The 16,587-nt window shown below is 53.4% G+C and overlaps 2 protein-coding genes across 6 annotated transcripts in view; one reads left to right on the top strand and one right to left on the bottom strand.

The window, feature by feature from the left end:
- The window catches only part of JARID2 (jumonji and AT-rich interaction domain containing 2), a 248,946-nt gene extending 234,382 nt beyond the window's left edge, over nucleotides 1-14,564 (top strand). For all 3 annotated transcript variants that reach the window (XM_033115663.1, XM_033115665.1, XM_033115664.1), the window contains 6 exons: nucleotides 2,254-2,359; nucleotides 3,414-3,596; nucleotides 4,086-4,216; nucleotides 5,210-5,393; nucleotides 8,871-8,978; nucleotides 12,986-14,564. In XM_033115663.1, the coding sequence (XP_032971554.1) occupies nucleotides 2,254-2,359; nucleotides 3,414-3,596; nucleotides 4,086-4,216; nucleotides 5,210-5,393; nucleotides 8,871-8,978; nucleotides 12,986-13,168 (895 nt within the window). In that variant the 3' untranslated portion in view covers nucleotides 13,169-14,564. The remainder of the gene's footprint in view (nucleotides 1-2,253; nucleotides 2,360-3,413; nucleotides 3,597-4,085; nucleotides 4,217-5,209; nucleotides 5,394-8,870; nucleotides 8,979-12,985) is intronic.
- DTNBP1 (dystrobrevin binding protein 1) overlaps nucleotides 13,497-16,587 on the bottom strand; it is a 130,584-nt gene continuing 127,493 nt past the window's right edge. For all 3 annotated transcript variants that reach the window (XM_033115667.1, XM_033115668.1, XM_033115666.1), the window contains one exon: nucleotides 13,497-15,971. In XM_033115667.1, the coding sequence (XP_032971558.1) occupies nucleotides 15,754-15,971 (218 nt within the window). In that variant the 3' untranslated portion in view covers nucleotides 13,497-15,753. The remainder of the gene's footprint in view (nucleotides 15,972-16,587) is intronic.

Here is a 16,587-nt window from a genome sequence, read left to right as displayed (position 1 = left end):
CCCACCTGTGAGCCGAACTGTCAGCCCCAACCGGTCCTGATCCGGGGCTGGCTTTCTGCTTCCTTTGTTTACGGTGGCAGATGGGAAATTACTGCAAATAATCAGATGTCTTGTCGTCTGACATTCTACCAGCACCACATTCATCCCACACTAACTGTGTTTATTGTCCTAAGGGAGTGATTAGGCATCTTTTATTAAAATAAACAAAATCTTAGAACTAGCATTCTCGCTCCCAGGAGCCTGGATCTTCAGCCATCTCCACATTTCGATGGCCGCCTTCCCGGCCCCATCTCAGCGAGCGGTGAGGGTCTGCGTGTGGGGGAAGGTGGTCTTCAGCGCCCTCGCGTTGGTCTTCTGGGAGTGGCTGCTGGCCCTGGCCCTGGGGGCCAAGAGAGACAGGCAGATACGTGCAGACCACATGGCTGAGAGAGGACAGCTAGACGTTTCTCATTTGGGGCACGAGTGGCTGCTTGGACATGGGGAGAGTGTGCGGCCTCCCCCGCCGGGAGCCACTGTGCCCTCCGTGCTGTTCCCTGGAGAAGCTTCTGTGGGCAGCGCCAGGCCTGGCTTGGGGGTTATGAAGTCGCACCAGGCCTGCGACCTGAGCTAGGACACCTGAAGAGACCCCTCAGAGCCTTGGTTCTTTCATCAGAGTGGTGGAACGGGAGCCACAGCCAGCAGGCTGATGGGGTGAAATAATGGCTGGGGTAGAGGCAGGGAAACGGAGTCTGTGGGCTCCTGAGGACCATTCCCTGCCCCTCACTGATGGAGAGTAAAGCGGAGGCTGGGACGTGATCACAGAACTTCATGGTTGTGGTTTTTCTTAAGACATGTGATTTTGGTTAGAAACCCTGGATTTAACTCACAAATCAGTAACAGAATATGTTGGCACTGAAATAATGTAAGCAGTAAAAGAACCACTTCAGTGCGGCAGCCGAAACCAGGGTTTGGCCTCCGAGTGGAGCGTTTCATCACAGACACCTTAGCTCAGCTGAGGGAGGCGGCTCGGCCGGCCCGCTGGGCCGTGGGGAGGGGCGGGCTGGCGAGCGTGATGAGAAGTGCAGCATCACGGCCTGCTCTGATTGTCACTGGTGGTCAGTGCTTCATGTGCTCTGGCAGCCTGGGGTCCTGTCAGAACGGAGGGTGGGCCCTGCTGGGCGGGGAGACAGAAGGGGGGGGTCCTCGAGGCCTGGAACACCTGCTGTGTGCACGCCGGCAACCTGGCACCAGGATTTCCCGTGTTGTAGATGACAAGTGTGTCCTTGGGACACCAACGATAGTTCCTCCACGCCCCGTGATTGCAGTGAGAGGTTCCAGATTCTTTGGTCAGCTGAGGTCTGCCTGCATCTTCAGTCTTCTCTCCTTCTCGTCTTCCCTGTTGGCTCCTTAGCTCCAGCCAGAGGGCCTGCGCTGTCCTGAGCCTGACTCGCTCCAGGGCTCCCCTTGCTCACTCAGTTTGCCTGACCCCGGCCTGTGGGCGTTGGTTGTGCTTTGCCTGCTGCTAACGGGCTGGCTGGGTTCTGGCACGCGCAGCGGCCTCGGGAGCAGAGCCTGGGTCCCTGGGATGGGCCGTGCACCCATTTCACAGCAGCTGCCGTGTCAGCCTGAGTGCCAGCCGCAAGGCAGTGCGTGGTCAGGCTGGACTCCTTTCCCGACCTTCTCTGTATTCAGAGAACTGAGGGGTTCTTTAATGTTTCCCGGCTCACCAGCCCCCATCTCTGTGGGACGAAGGAGGCAGATGTGGGCCTGGCACTCACGAGGTGGCCTGGTCTGGCGGCTGAGGGGACTGCATAGCCCTCACCGAGTCCTGCTCCTGCAGTGCCTCTCACAGGAAAGTGCCACATGCCAACCCGGTGATAAGACGCAGCTTTGGAGCACTCACGAGAGGCTAACTGAGTCTGTACATGTGTCTGGATCTGATTTATAGGGGATTTAAACATCTGTTTTTGGTTTGAAGGCTTTTTGGCTCATGTGTAGGTCAGATCTGCATAAAGATGAGCGTGCGGTTTGGCTGTGCTGGGCGGTCGCGGCAGTGCTGCCCTGCGAGTGGGGTGGGCGTGGGCCTGGCAGCGTGGCGCCCGTCCCAGGATCGGTCCCTCTTCTGCGTGTCAGTGTCTCCTCTCCTGCACCCAAAGCCACTTTCCTGACCTGTGTTTGCTCCTTTCTGAGGGAGGAGGAAGGATGGGCCCGGCACGTGCTCCAGGCAGAGGGTCCTTATCGAGTCTACTTCTGCCTTGTTTCCTAACCACCCAGGTATTGCATTCCTGCTGAGGAGGAGAACAAGCTCGAGGACGTGGTCCACACGCTGCTGCAAGCCAACGGGACCCCCGGGCTGCAGATGCTGGAAAGCAACGTCATGGTACAGCTGCTGCCTGGCGCCGAGACCCCGGGATGTGGGCGCAGGGGGAGGCCAGAGCTGTCCCCCCAAGTCACCGTCTTACCTGACCCGCCTTTCAGAGGCAAAGAGGAGAACACAAAGTAAATCCTCGAGGGAGCGATCCAAACTGAACAAGTGTTTTCCTCAGGTCGCATCGGATGTCGGACTCGTGCACATGTGGCCTTTGAGTTTGTTTCAGGGCTTGTTTCCTGCACAGAGACGGGGTCCGTGGGGAGGCTGGATCCTGGGTTTGGGTGGGTGCTCTGGGGTCTGTTGGTGCTGCCATTCCCTCCTACCTGGGTGGCTGGGCCGTGGATCAGAAACACTTGCTCTTACAAAGGTAAGCACAAAGGCTTCTGAGCCCATTTCCAGAAAGTCATAGGACTTTTGAGTTCCTGGGAGTCTTTTTAGCCCTGAGCTGTGTTCTGACACTTGAGCTCAGGGCCTCTCTGGCCACTGCTCACCCCTCTCTGGGTCTCATGTCTCTGCCGGGGCCGCCAACCTGGCTCAGAGAAGCTGAGCATCAGCCCCTCTGTGGGTGCAGGGCCGAAAGGCCCCCAGCTTGTACCCCTGTGGCTCTGCCAGGCTCTGGAGACAGGCCAGCGGCCCTGCTGGTGGTGGGAACTGAGCCCGTTTCTACCCCTGGCAGTGCTGGGGCAGGAGGGCTCCAGTGTTGTGGGCAGGGCTGTCACAGACCTGGGTGACTCTTCTCACTCTTGCGCCAGCTATCAGTTTAGATGTTCCTTCTTGTTATTTTAGGAATTAGGTATCTTTATTTTCTAAAGGAAAAGCAGCAGATCTTCAAAACCAAATGCAACCTGTCTCCTCGTGGGTCCTCCTTTAAGTCCTCATGCCCCACCTGGAGGACAGGTGTGCATGTTAACACAGCTCCTGGGAGGGAGGCTGGTTCTCAGGGCTGTCACAGAAGGGGCCCCAGGAGCAGCGGAGGGGCATGTGGGGAACCGACCGCAGTGGCGAGAGTGGCCGGGAGTGCAGCCCCCGGGGAGCGCATCTCAGCCCTGGCCTGTCTTCCCAGATCTCCCCAGAGGTGCTGTGCAAAGAGGGGATCAAGGTGCACAGGACCGTGCAGCAGAGTGGCCAGTTCGTCGTCTGCTTCCCAGGATCCTTTGTGTCCAAAGTGTGCTGCGGCTACAGCGTCTCTGAGACCGTGCACTTTGCCACCACCCAGTGGACAAGCATGGGCTTCGAGACGGCCAAGGTAGGCGGGCGAGCCCAGCACCGCCCGTGGCGTGGCTGCACATGGCGCCGCACACACCTCCCGCCCTGTGCCTGCCTGTCTGTTTTCAGATATGTTCAATTTCAGAAAATGCCTCTGACACTCTGAGAAGCGACAGGGGTGCTTTAGGGGAGGGGAGCTATTAGCGGTTTATTTGTATCAGGAAAGAGCCCCGCTGCTGGCCCACTGTAACACTCAAGGTACTTAGGGCAAACACTTACAGGGGCAGAAAGTCTCCACCCATTTTCAAGTTGTGGCTCGCGCCTTGTGGCTGGCAGCGTCCAGCGATGGCTTTTCCCGGAGTCTGGTGCCTTGCTCACAAGATCGTTGTGTGATGTCCAGTTGCTTTGAAACCAAATGAAACTTAAAATTTGAACGTTCTGATAGCCTCCCCTGCCCAATAAAGAAAAACCTTGACACCAGCTTGGGAATGAAAATGTACCCTAAAGGGATGTGGGCTGCCTCTTTCAGGAAATGAAGCGTCGCCATATAGCTAAGCCATTTTCCATGGAGAAGTTACTCTACCAGATTGCACAAGCGGAAGCAAAAAAGGAAAACGGCCCCACGCTCAGTACCATCTCGGCCCTTCTGGATGAGCTCAGGTAACGGAGCCCTCGGGTTCTGCAAACCCCAGGACAGCGGCCGGAGTGCCGGGCCCTGCGGGGGTGCGGCCGCCGCTCAGAATGGCAGGGCCCTCCTGTGCTTGGCCAGATGGGCGAAGACTTTTGGGTGTGGTTTATTTTGGTTGATTTAAGTTTCCCCTTCTGTCTTTGTGTTGGATGTTTGGAGTCAGAATTCCCTGCTGTGCTGGTGCAAACGGCTCTGTGGGAACGCCCGGGAGGTGGGCTCTGAGCCCCGCAGCACGCTGCCGGGGAGGACATGGCGGCCGAGGCTTCATCGCGAGGGGTTGGGGCGGGTATGGAGAGGCCCCCGGAGCCCCCGTCAGCTGCCGCACACCTGGCGCCTGCGTGTGGCCGGCTGGTCCCCCAGCCCGAGGCCCGCACCCGGCTTTCATCCCGCAGCCATCGAAGGAGCTCTCCCACGGTTGGAGCAGATCAGGGCAGAAATTGAAGAGAAGTGTGACTGTTTGCTTGGCTTCCTGTGTAACCCTCTTCTCTTTTCCCACCATGTAGCCTCGCGATCTCTCCCTTCCAGGGGGGAGACCCGGTAGTGCTGAAGGACAGCACACGGATTTCGACTCGTGTCGGTCGAACCTTTGATGACGATACCGGCAAATAGTTGGTCACATCCATTCTTGGCTCGGCATGAAGGGCAGGGCACCCCTTACGTAGCTCTGAGGGGTTTGCCATGCGCCCTGCTGTCTCGCCCGCGTTAACTGTAGGCAGAGCCCAGGCCTCAGAATAGTCTCGGAAGCCGGGGGGTGTCTGACCTTTTGACTAAAGAACGTGGGTCCCCAGCTGGGGACCTTGGGAAAGAGTGTGTACGTCTCACTGGCCCTCCCCTGACAGGAGGGTGCACCCAAATTGGGGGGCAGTTGGCTGGGGTGCGGCGTGTTCCTTCTGGTGGCGAGGGGACCGGCCAGGCCGCTGCGCCCAGCCTCCTGACGGGCCGGCTCTTCTGTTGTGTCTGGGCAGGGATACGGAGCTGCGGCAGCGGAGGCAGCTGTTCGAGGCCGGCCTCCACTCCTCTGCCCGCTACGGCAGCCATGACAGCAGCAGCACCGTGGCGGACGGCAAGAAAAAGCCTCGAAAGTGGCTGCAGCTAGAGACCTCGGAGAGGCGGTGTCAGATCTGCCAGCACTTGTGCTACCTGTCCATGGTGAGCCTGCCGACGCCCTGCCCTCCCACCGTGTGCACCCCCAGCCTGCGGCCCACCTGGCAGAGGGGGCTTTCCGCGCCAGGAGGCCTGTCGGAAGCCTCGTCCTTGGGCCGCTGCGGGCCTGGAGTGGGCTCTGCTGTCCATCCTGCTCCCACGGGGTCTCCGTCCACGCCTGCAGCTACATGTCTGCAGGAAAGCGGGCCTCCCCCACTCTGCTGCCCAGAGGAGAGGAGACACGGGACCCCATCTCTGTCCGTGGCTCTTTCCCCGTTTCTGTCCAGCTACGTGACCGAGCTCATTGCCCTGGAGAACTCGGAAGTGTGTCTTTAGTTAGAACAAATGTTCCTCCTCCTCTCCCGTTTACAGCCTTCAGCCTCTGGTCAGAGCGGCCTCAGGCGTCCAGGCCGCCTGTCGGGGGCTCTGTTCTCTTGCCTCCCTGGGCCAGCTTTTCCTCCTGCCTCTCCGTCTGCCAGCGCTGTCCAGTCCAGCCCGCCTGCTTTCGGGGTTGCCCCCACAGTGCCCTGAGGCCATCACGACGCCCCAGCCAGACTCAGCCTTGTGTGACTGTGTACACGTTACCACCCGGCTCGGTCCCAGGCCGGAGGCTCGGGGGTCAGTGGGCTGGCGGAGCGCTCGCCTCTGCTCTGCAGCTCGCCTCGCCTCCCTCTGTGTAGCTGCCCTGACACAGCTCTGGGTGCCCCAGCTCCCACTCAGGGTGCTCCCCCCCCACAGGCCACAGTCCGGCACCTGCGGCCTCCAGTGCTGCGGCCCCCTCCCCACCCATGTGGATTCTTCCTCCAGAAAGAGCAGCTGAGATAGTAAGTGCGTGCCCCACCGGCCTGGCACGTGTCCCGTGTGACAGCACCAGGCACACGCAGCACAGAGCACCAAGTGTGTCTACCTCTGACTGGCTTCCTGGTCCCGCCGCCTGTCTGCCCGGCAAAGAAGGATCACGCCCCTGGTTGAGTCGGGTGCCCTTTGTAATGTCTGAGGGGTCAGAAACCTGAAAGAATGGGAGAAACTGCTGCATTACGCTGCTCAGGCCGCTGGGACAAGTCCCACAGGCTGGGTCGCTTAGCGTCGGACATTCATGTCCCCACAGTTGGAGACGCTAGAAGTTGAGGATGGAGATGCTCGTAGGGTTGGTGCCTGAGCCCCTCTATTTGGCTCTCCCTGTGGCCCCACTGGGTCTTCCCGCTGTGCGTGTTTGTGTCTTAATCTCTTCTTGTAAGGACACAAGTCATGTTGGACTAGATCCCACCTTTACGACCTCATGTACCTTAATCTTCTCTTTAAAGGCCCGTCTCCAAATACAGTCACATTCTGAGGTACTGGGGTTAGGACTTCAGCCTATGAATTGGGGGTGAGGGGCTGGCGGTGGATGTGTTAACCACAGTCCATGACAACCACGCAGCCCAATTTAAATATTTTCTTCCAGCTAGCCTTCTTTTCCCACATGTATATTTTTAAAATACATAATCAAGAAACATGCTGTCTTTTAAAACAAAAGAGCCACAAGCATTTCTGCAGAGCTTAAACAGCTTTGTAAACATCATTGATAAAGGCCGTGTAGTTCTGTGTCCATTCCTCTTTTTTCAGTTGTAACGCATTTTATAAAGTGGATGTATCTTTAAAGTTAATACCTGTAATTTTAGGGCCTAGAAATGAAGCAGGGGAAGAAAAGTTTACAGTTAAATGAAAGGAAAAGAAAGTTCTTCAGACTGGCAACTGGAACAATGAAATCTGGTTCCTTTTGTGTATCTGTCAAGGGTGGATTATCTGAGATGAGAAGGGCTGAGAAGGCTGAAGGGTGGTGTCCTTGTGTCAGCCCCACCCCCATTCGTGTCCCCCAGCCCTCAGAATGTGACTGTATTTGGAGGTAGTTAAGTTCAAATGAGGCCTAATATTAAGGTGGGCCCTAACCCAGTCTCACTGGGGTCCCTGTAGACTGGGTGTGTCCGCCCCTCTTGTGCCGGATGGAATTATTCCCGTGGGAAAGAACAAGCGTGTTATTTCCCGTGAATATGAAAGCTGCTGACCTCCGTGTGTGGCAGTGGTCTGTTCCCAAGGCTCTGAGGACAGCAGCATGTGGGCTGGTTTTTAAGCTGTTCTACAGAAAGTTGTACCTTGAGAATTGTCACCTGGAATTTTTTATCAGCCTGAATGTTATTTCATAAAGCATATATCCCAAATCCATAGGTAAAACTTGAGGTTTTAGTTATGGTTACAATCTTCAGTGCTTGCATTTCTAATAAGTTTCTGTAGTTTTGTTGACCAGGTTTCATGTTTTTGTCCATTCCTGTCCCTAGCCCCAGGTGTCTGTAAAACGTGCCGCGTTTCTGCCAGTAAGTGTCGTTTCCTTACGTCTACAGTGTGTGTTCTCATTTTTGCTTAGAAACACTGAAGTCAGGAATGTTAGGTCTGTCCCCTAAATCTTTATGAAAAGGCCTGTGAACCTCTTGTGGCTTAAGGCAACATACCCCCCACCCTTTAAATTACATCATATGAACAGAACTAGAAGTCAGGGTAGGGGGATGAGAACCCCCCCACACCAGGCAGCCATCCTTTCTCCCTGCCCTTGGTCCAGCTCTGCCTGTGCTGCGTGTCTGGTGGGTCACGCTGCCCGCACACGCTTGGTGTGGTCTTGAGGCCCGCCAGGCGCATTTGCACCACAGCTGGAGGCTTTGGTGGCGGTGGCAGGAGGGGCCTGTCTGGGTTGCAGGGGATTAAGAACTGTGATGGGTGGAGTTTCGGGTGAGTTTGGACAGAGGCACTGGACCCCCCCAGTGGTGTGCGGGCACAGCTTCCATGGAACCAGCTGGACTGTCAGAGCCGCTGAGATGTCCTGGGTGTGTGCCGTGTACCGATCCAGAGCCATTCTGACACCTCTTCTGGGTCGTTTTGGAACAAAAAGTCTCAGAAGCGCTTAGAATGTGAGAGCTTATAAACAAATGTCCCATCTTCTAATGGAGCTTAGAACCTCTCAGAGGAAAGAGCAGCAGAAATCTAGAGGGGACTCAAGGTCGCCCTTAGGTGCACATTGGAGATAGTTACTTGTTTCCTACCGTGTTTCCCTGAATGTAAGACCTAGCCAGCCAATCAGCTCTAATGTGTCTCTTAGAGCAAAAATGAATAATAAGATCCGGTCTTATATAAGACCCCGTCTTACAGTAAAATAAGACCAGGTCTTACTATTAATTTTTGCTCCGAAAGACTCATTAGAGTTGATTGTCCAGTTAGGTCTTATTTTCGGGGAAACATGGTAGTTGAAGACCTTGTTCCAGGTGATTTTTCTTTTTTTCCATCAATTTCCAATGTGTTTGAGTCATGGACGCCCCTCACCTTGGACGATAGATGTCAGCGACAGGCCGTCTCTGGTTGATCCCTGGGAACTCTCCCCACTCTCTTTCGATCGCTCCTGCCTACACAGCAGTGTTTCGATCCCCTTCAAAGCTCAGGAGTGCTTCTTCCTCGTAGGTCGTGCAGGAGAATGAAAATGTTGTGTTCTGCCTGGAGTGTGCTTTGCGCCACGTGGAGAAGCAGAAGTCCTGCCGAGGACTGAAGCTGATGTACCGCTACGACGAGGTCAGTCCCCAGGGCCGGCCCGCGGGGAACGGGGTGCCCAGGCAGCCAGGGGCTCCGCAGGGGATGGCCAGCCTCACCGGCCCTGGTTTTCTGTGGGCACTCGTGAGCCTCTGTCATCACCCAAGTCGGGCAAGCTGGGCGGGCCTAAGACTGAGTGCAGCCCGGTAGTCCTAGGCGCATTCTGGCCGGACAGAGCCTGGCTTGTGGGAGAGTAGCTCTTTGTTCCAAGATGGGGGAAATGGGGGGCTCCAGACTGACCTGGAGAAACCCAGAAACCGAAACTGTAGAAATTTCACTTTTACACACTTGGTTTCCTTCCTGTATTCTGCATGTTAACCGCAAGTGTGCCGAGGAGCCCTGCCCACACCACCTCCCTGGCACCTGGCGGGGCTGCTGCGGTCCCCCCCCCACCCCCGCAGCAGCCCCCGCCAGCATCCTGGCCACCAGGGCCTCGCTTTATAAGGGATTTGATTTCAGAATCTGGGGACCAGTGTCTCCAGTGCCACACTGTCTGGCCAGGCTGCTAAGGGCACGGGTGCCTGCGCTGTCACCTGGTCAGGCCTCAGGTCCAGAAGGGACAGGGGGCTGCCTGTGCATGTGTCACAGGACACCCCAAACTGAAGGTGATCCGCAGGGGAGGAGGAGGGCCTTTTCTTCCCTTCCCCCGGGTTCCAGGGCCTGAAAACGAAGCGTCTCTCGTCTCCGTGTTCTCAGAGGAGCCGAATTCTAGGGCCCCGGAGACAGGGCCAGAGCAGCCTTCCAGGCCTGAGCTCAGGGAGCCTGAGTCATTCATGAAATTAGTCCCTTTCCTAACAGCTAATCGCATCTGTGCACTTTGGCTTGTGGGGGTGTCACTTCCCTGGGGTGTGCAGCTAACAGGACTTGGCAGGGATTTCTGCTCAGAAACTTTTGTGGGTCAGTGAGAGGCGAAGCAGCCTCCTGATGAGGGGAGACCCGCGTCACCCCCGTCCTCACACGTAAAACGACCACTGTAAGGCTGGGGGTACCGGGGCGCGCGTGACAGCATCACGGTGTTTTGGCAGAATAGGCGCCTTCCATCTCCTTTTATGGAAAAGCTGCAAACAGCAGCTCGGCAGCTTTGATCTTTCAGGAATTCGTTATCAAATCTCAGGTCGAGAACTTCAGAGCATGCAACACAGGCTTCCGGCAGCCTGCTGGCCACTTGCTAAGCTCCAGGCAGGGCCAGGGGAGGGGCTCTGAGAGTCCCCCAGGCTCCTCGCCTGCAGGGAATTGCATCCAGCTCTGTCCTCACCCAAGAGCCCTCCGCTAAAATGTGGAGCCTCTGTCTCATTCTGCACGTCATTCTGTAAATCCTGTTGTTCCACCTTCGAAGTAAACCCCAGGTCCAGCCACTTCTCACCACTGCTAGTGCTTCTGCCGTTTATGGAGCCGCCACCTACCTGCTCTGCACAGGGTCTTTCCCTCTGTTCCTTCCCCAGGTCCTGTGCTTCGCATGTCTTTTCTGAGACACCCCCCCCCCCCCACCATCTGCCTCAGGCTCCATCTGAAGCCCTTCCCAAGTCAGTTCATTGGTCTCTACAGTCCAATAGACAGACCCCCCCCACCCATAGGTGTGCTTCCTCAGCTGAGGGGATTGCAGGAAAAGTCCCTGCACCCAGGGCTCTCACCTCCAGAAGCAGCGAGCATTTGACTGTCACCCTCTCCTGCAGTTTATTCTTTATTCTACCGTGTTTCCCCGAAAATAAGACCTAGCCAGACCATCAGCTCAAATGCGTCTTTTGGAGCAAAAATTAATATACGGCCGGGTCTTATATTAATTTTTGCTCCAAAAGATGCATTACAGCTGATGGTCCGGCTAGGTCTTATTTTCGGGGAAACATGGTAAGTACTTCCAAGCTGCTGTGCAATTGCCTCTTGAGGTATAAACTGGCAACTTGCTGGAACACACGGCCCTGCCCTCAGACGGCACCTTTCACTTCTTCACACAGAGCCCTACTTGGAGCTCACCTCTCAGATTGCCATGGGGACCATGTCACCCCTGGTGGCCTGTGCACTGCTGCGCCCATGGCAGCCTCGGGCCCTTCCTCTGGGCCCTTGCCGCTCCTTCTGGAGCGTGGTCCTCATTGCTGTCGTGGCTACAGTGGCCACAAGCTGAGTGCCCGAAGCCGCCTTCCTGCTCCCCGCCACCCCTACGCCCGCTGAGACCCAGAGGCTGCCCCTGGGGAAGGACCGAACCTGGCCTTCAGACATCGGAGCCCCGGGCAGGGCTGGGTGCCCGGGCCTGACCCGCGAGGGGAGAGGGCATCTGGGGGGGCTTCGGCCACGTCAGATTTGATAGAAGCCTGTGGCTACAAGATTGGGAAGCTGAAAATAAACCTGTGCAGCTTTGTTTTGAAGAGCATGTTCGGTGAAGGCAGTAACCGCTTTGTCCTCCCTGCTTCTTGGCTTGAACAGGAAATGTCAGACACAGTTAAAAATAACCCCTTGGTGTAAGAACCACTCTGGTAACCGGCAGAGCGCAGACGCGGTAGCCGGGGCCTCTCTAAGGCGATTTCGAAGCTCTACGTAATGTGGATGTTTCCGCCTCCTGCCCACTTTGTAGCTGGGTGTTTCAATGGGACCCAAATCCTGGAAACAGATTTGCACATGTAGGGTCTGTCCGTCTGCAGCTTAGTCATCAGTGTTGATGAGGAAGGAAGAGAAAAAGGTATTTAGAAGCCTCCTACTTCGCCAGTGGCCTGGTTTATTTTAGTAAATGAAAATCGGCAAGTCTGTCCCGATTTGAACTGTGCTTTTATTTTTAATAGGGGAATTTCTAGCGCTTTGTCGGATTTCAGAAATAGCTTTGAGGGGACCATCAGCTCTCGTGCTAAGCCCCCGAGTGCCCAGCAGACAAATTCCCCACGTTGGGCCCTTGGGTCCCGGGTGGAGGCAGAATGTGCTGTGACTGCACAATGTGTTGAGGTGGCTTCAGTCACATGTAACTGGGTTTTAGAGAAGCTCATGTATTTATCCCTCATTAGCATGTTTATTGTACATGTTGTGAACGGCCAGAGAGATTAGTTGGTCACAAACGCACAGCGCTGCCCCTTCGCAAGGCGCCTTTAACTTCCTTTCAGCCGCCTTTCACTTTTGCACGGCGAGCGCCTCCGTCGCTGTTTCCAGAAGGCCAGAGAACAGGTGGCGTGACGTGTTGGTTATGTGCCGTTTTGATACTGCGTCCTGTGGTTATCTTAAAACTGGGTGATTATGAGTTGTATTAAAATTACAAGTATATTTTTGATTAGCAACAGATAAATGGGTCTTGAGTGAATTATAAGAATGCGTGTTTCGTTTGCCGTCTCCCCTTCACTGAGGAGGGACAGCAGGTGAAGCAGGCTGGGTGTCAGGGCAGCCAGTGAGACAGCAACTTCAGGCATTTGTCACCAGACAGAGAGCAAGTGAGAGGACCTGAGGTGCGGTGGCAGCCGGCTAACCTCTTTAAACCCCGAGGAGATAAGGCTCACCCACGGGGTTCCTGGTGGTCAGCCTGCAGGAGTTTCTCTCCGCGTGTCTCAGGTGTGTGCACCTGGCTACGTGGGGAGAGCACTTGTACCCCAGGTGGACTGCAGCTCTTCACAGTTACACACTAACTGTGTGGTGAGAGCACTTGTGTATTTCAGGGCTGTAGTGTGTTAGTTTAAACCTCACAGCCACTGGAGGTGCTGTCAGGCTCTCTCCACCTTTGGACGAGGCAGTGGAGGGGAGGGGAGGTCGCCCCACACCTGCTGGCTTCCGATGAGAAAGGGCCCCTTTCCCTAAGAAGGGGGAAGCATCTGCCTGGCCGCGCCCAGTCTGGGGACCCGTCCTCTCAGCCCCTGCATCTCGGAATCGCTGCGGGAGGTTTCCCTGCTCCCTCCCAGCTTTCCTGAGGCTGATGAGGTGCTGGAAGCCCAGCGGGCTCTGCTCTCCACGTTCCCCTGGGTGGCTCTGGGGACAGCTCTTCTGGTTGGTTAATTCTATGTCTTCCTTTCATCCCGAAACAGGAACAAATTATCAGTCTGGTCAATCAGATCTGTGGCAAGGTATCTGGTAAGAACGGCAGCATTGAGAACTGTCTCAGTAAACCTACACCAAAAAGGGGGCCCCGCAAGAGAGCGACGGTGGACGTGCCACCCTCCCGGCTTCCCTCCTCCATGTCGTCCAGAAGTGCTTCGAGCTCATCGTGAAGCTGCCAACACCGTGCTCAATCGAGATCTATTTTTTTGTAATTATTACATTCTAGTTTGGAGTACTTGCTGTAGGATACAAGCTGTCTTTGCACTAGCTCTAAAGAAGATTTTCTTCTGGTTTTAGAGAACTAATTTTGTTTTAGCATTAAACTGTTGAACTTTTTTTTGTACTTAGAATACCTAGATACTGCAGTCAGATTTTTGAAACTGCCGTATATTCACTGTTTTAAAACCCTTGAGGGGCTGTATTAATTTGTATTGCCCCTGTGGCTGACAAAAGCCTTTTTGTTTTTTGTTTTGTTTTTTTGTTTTTGTTTTTTTTTGGTTTTTTTTGTAACTGTTGGGGAAAAAAGGCTTTTTAACCCATTTTTGAAGAGGGTGAAGTTTGGAGAACAAATTTTAAAACCATCAGTCATGTGAGCAGATTTTTCTAGAGAGGAAAAGGGATAGGAGACACACACTCACTCACACACACAAAGAAACTTGAAAAGAAATGGCTTTACTTTGGCTGTCTTTTCTTCTGTCATGTGCAAGATGAGTTTGTAATTTTTTAAAACCGGAGAACCCCCATTTTGTTTCTTTGGGCGGTTATGGCAGCTGAAGGCGGACGTTGTTTCCTAACCATAGGCAAAATGAGGAGATTTGAGTGACTAGGTTCTCTTTACCAGCACATCACTATGCATCTGTTTAAGGAAAAAAGAAAAGAGAGAGAGAAGAAAAAGACTGCCTGCCTTGGAGGGGTCACGTGCGGGAAACCTGTGCCTGATTTCATTAGGAAATCCATTCTGTTATTTTTTGGTGCTGTTGGCTACTTTATCAAAAAACCCTTCAATAGCATCCTTAAGGAAAAAAAAGGAAAAAAAGTGATTGAAGCCGTTAAGTGCTTCTTTGTCATAGACGTGCAATCTTTCTAACATTCCATCTTCATCTCACTGCTTGTTTCACACCTTCACAAGTCAGCATTAATCTTTCTTTTTAAATTTGTTTCGTTTATGATCATTTAGAGCCACTAGGAGGTCTGCAGTTCTTTTTGAATGTGAAAATGCATTTGCGCTCATCTTGTCTATTTTTTCTCTTCATGTTGTAACAAAAAAGAAAAAAAAGAAAAAAAAAGAATCCCATCCTTTTGTACATAAGCCTGTAAATTGTTTTAAATACTTGAGCCTTTTTCTCGGTGGGGGGTGGGGAGGGGGGTGAGAAGACAAGATGAAGAAAAGCCTTACATTTCAGTTTCTTCATCGGTTGGTTGGATGCTTACAGGGTTTTTCTTGTAACATTTATAAGTGCTGCTTACATCACTGAACAACAACAAAATAATAATGGAGTAGCTGTTGCCCTTCTCCGGTTGTGTGTACAGTATGTGTGGAATAAAAAAGGGAAACTGTTTTCACAAGCTGTTCTTTGTTTCATACTTGGATTCACTGATCCCGTAGCTACCCATACTGCACTGAGCTTGCCAGTGGGACTGCCAGGACCGTCCTGTGATCCACTTCGTTGGTTGTTGTTGCAGAAGACTGAACTGTTTGGGAATATTTAACAATTACATAAACAGAGTCAAGTGTTTTCCAATGTGGTTGTCCGGTTTTTATGGCCTTGCTGTGTACTTTCCCTCTTTTTGACCGTGAACTTCTGCCTATGGCTTACAGTTTGACATTTAATTTATTAGCGCTGCTCTGCACTCCTCCCTTGGGAGGGAGGACTTCATGTTGTTTATTGCCAGTTTTTTGTTTACTTTTCAGGTTTGTACTACAAGGTTTAATAATAAAAACAAACTTTTTTGGACATTTGTCTGTCTTTTGGAAGATGAGTGAATGACATGAGCTCTTTTCTGGCAGGCGGGCAGGGGGCTGAGAGAAGCCCTCAGCCAGGGACGGGCGCAGGCAACACGTTTTGGTCTTGCTCACTTGGCATCTGCCAGTGGTGGTTTGAAGCCCCTCTGAGCAAAACCAAATGCTGCTCTTTGCCTCTTATTTTCTGTGGCCCCATGGGGACGGTGTGGCACTGACAACGGGCTGTGGCCGTCCCTTGGCCAGGTGCTAGGGCTTTCCTCCGGCTACAGTGCCCCTCGGTCTGAGCAGACAGTCTCATTGCTCACTCGCTACTGGGCTGTGAGGGGTGACAAACGGAAAACACCCATCTCTGTGGGACCAGTGTCTTGTCAGGGATAAGGATGGTGTATTGATCTGGCTTATGTTTATTTCTCTTCCTCTGGGCCCAGAAGTTGTTCCAGTGTAAAGTAGGGGTTAGGTAATAATTGTGTAATGAAGCAGATGAAAACCTGAGCTTTGTTAGATCTGAGTTTAACTACAGTTATATTTTGGAGGAAGCAGAATTTTCTGTCTGAAGGGCTTTTCTCATTCCATGCCGAGCTGGTGTGTATTTAGAACCTTTCCATACAGACTGGCCATGGACTCTCTGTTTAAAGTCCTCAAACTTTATTGTTAGCTGTTATTTCAGTTTCTCACAAATTATCAGCAATTGTGTGAAAATCAAGAGCCTCCATAAAACCACCTTCCTTCACGGTGGGATTCTGCACACAGCGGAGTCTGCCTTCAGAGGTCAGAAAATGTGAGTGCCCAGATTTAGGAGTCACTGTCGTCGGTGTGTAAAGTGGCGAGGGCAGTGTCCACCTCAACTCCCTCCTCGTCAGACTGAACAATGGGGGACCCCCCACCTTCACTGGGGTCCTGGGTGGCTGGGTCAGTGCAGGCAGAGGATAAGGAAGGTGGCTTGGCTCGTAATTCAGAGGGATTTGGAACCTGAAGAGTAATTTCTTTCTGACCGATACTGGCTTCAGGGCCTGCAACACAGAACAAAACCTTTGATAAAAGTGTAGCGATTCAGAATCGCTACTGAAGATGGTGGTCTGAACGTGCATCAATAAAAAGGGTGAAAGTTTCTTGTTCTGGTGAGCTGGGGCCTGCAGAACTCGGCTGCCCGTTACAGTGCTAGAACTGTCCCCAGAAGATGCTAGGCGAGGCCAGAGGCCAGGGGCCCTGATCCCGAACCCTTCCTGCAACATCTAGTGAAATGCTGTGCTGAGGCCCGAGGGCAAAGACTACGTTTCTCTGAGGAGCAACCTTGATCTAGGCTTACTTCTTTATATCCTTTGAAGTAATTAAAAAAATCAATGCTAAGGGAAAAACCTTTGATCTTTTAGCATTTCTCCAATTTCATGGGAAGAAAATAAGTTCTTAAAAGAATCAAAACTTTACGCAGATGATGGAGTCACTGTGTCTAAACCTCTGCCTGAGTCTGGGAAAGGGGCCGCCAGTCCTTCCCACTGCCCAGTCCCAGCTGGTCGGACGAGCCTCGCCTCCCGGGACAACACTTCTCACAGATGTGCTGCGAGAAGAGGACCGAGAAGTTGAACACAACACAAACTGACAACCCTGAGGCGCTGACTTGAGAGGAAG

Source organism: Rhinolophus ferrumequinum, chromosome 9 (assembly GCF_004115265.2).
Source record: "Rhinolophus ferrumequinum isolate MPI-CBG mRhiFer1 chromosome 9, mRhiFer1_v1.p, whole genome shotgun sequence".
Classification (NCBI taxonomy): domain Eukaryota; kingdom Metazoa; phylum Chordata; class Mammalia; order Chiroptera; family Rhinolophidae; genus Rhinolophus; species Rhinolophus ferrumequinum.
Note: the sequence above shows the minus strand (reverse complement) of the source record. Positions and strands in the feature narration are given on the sequence as shown.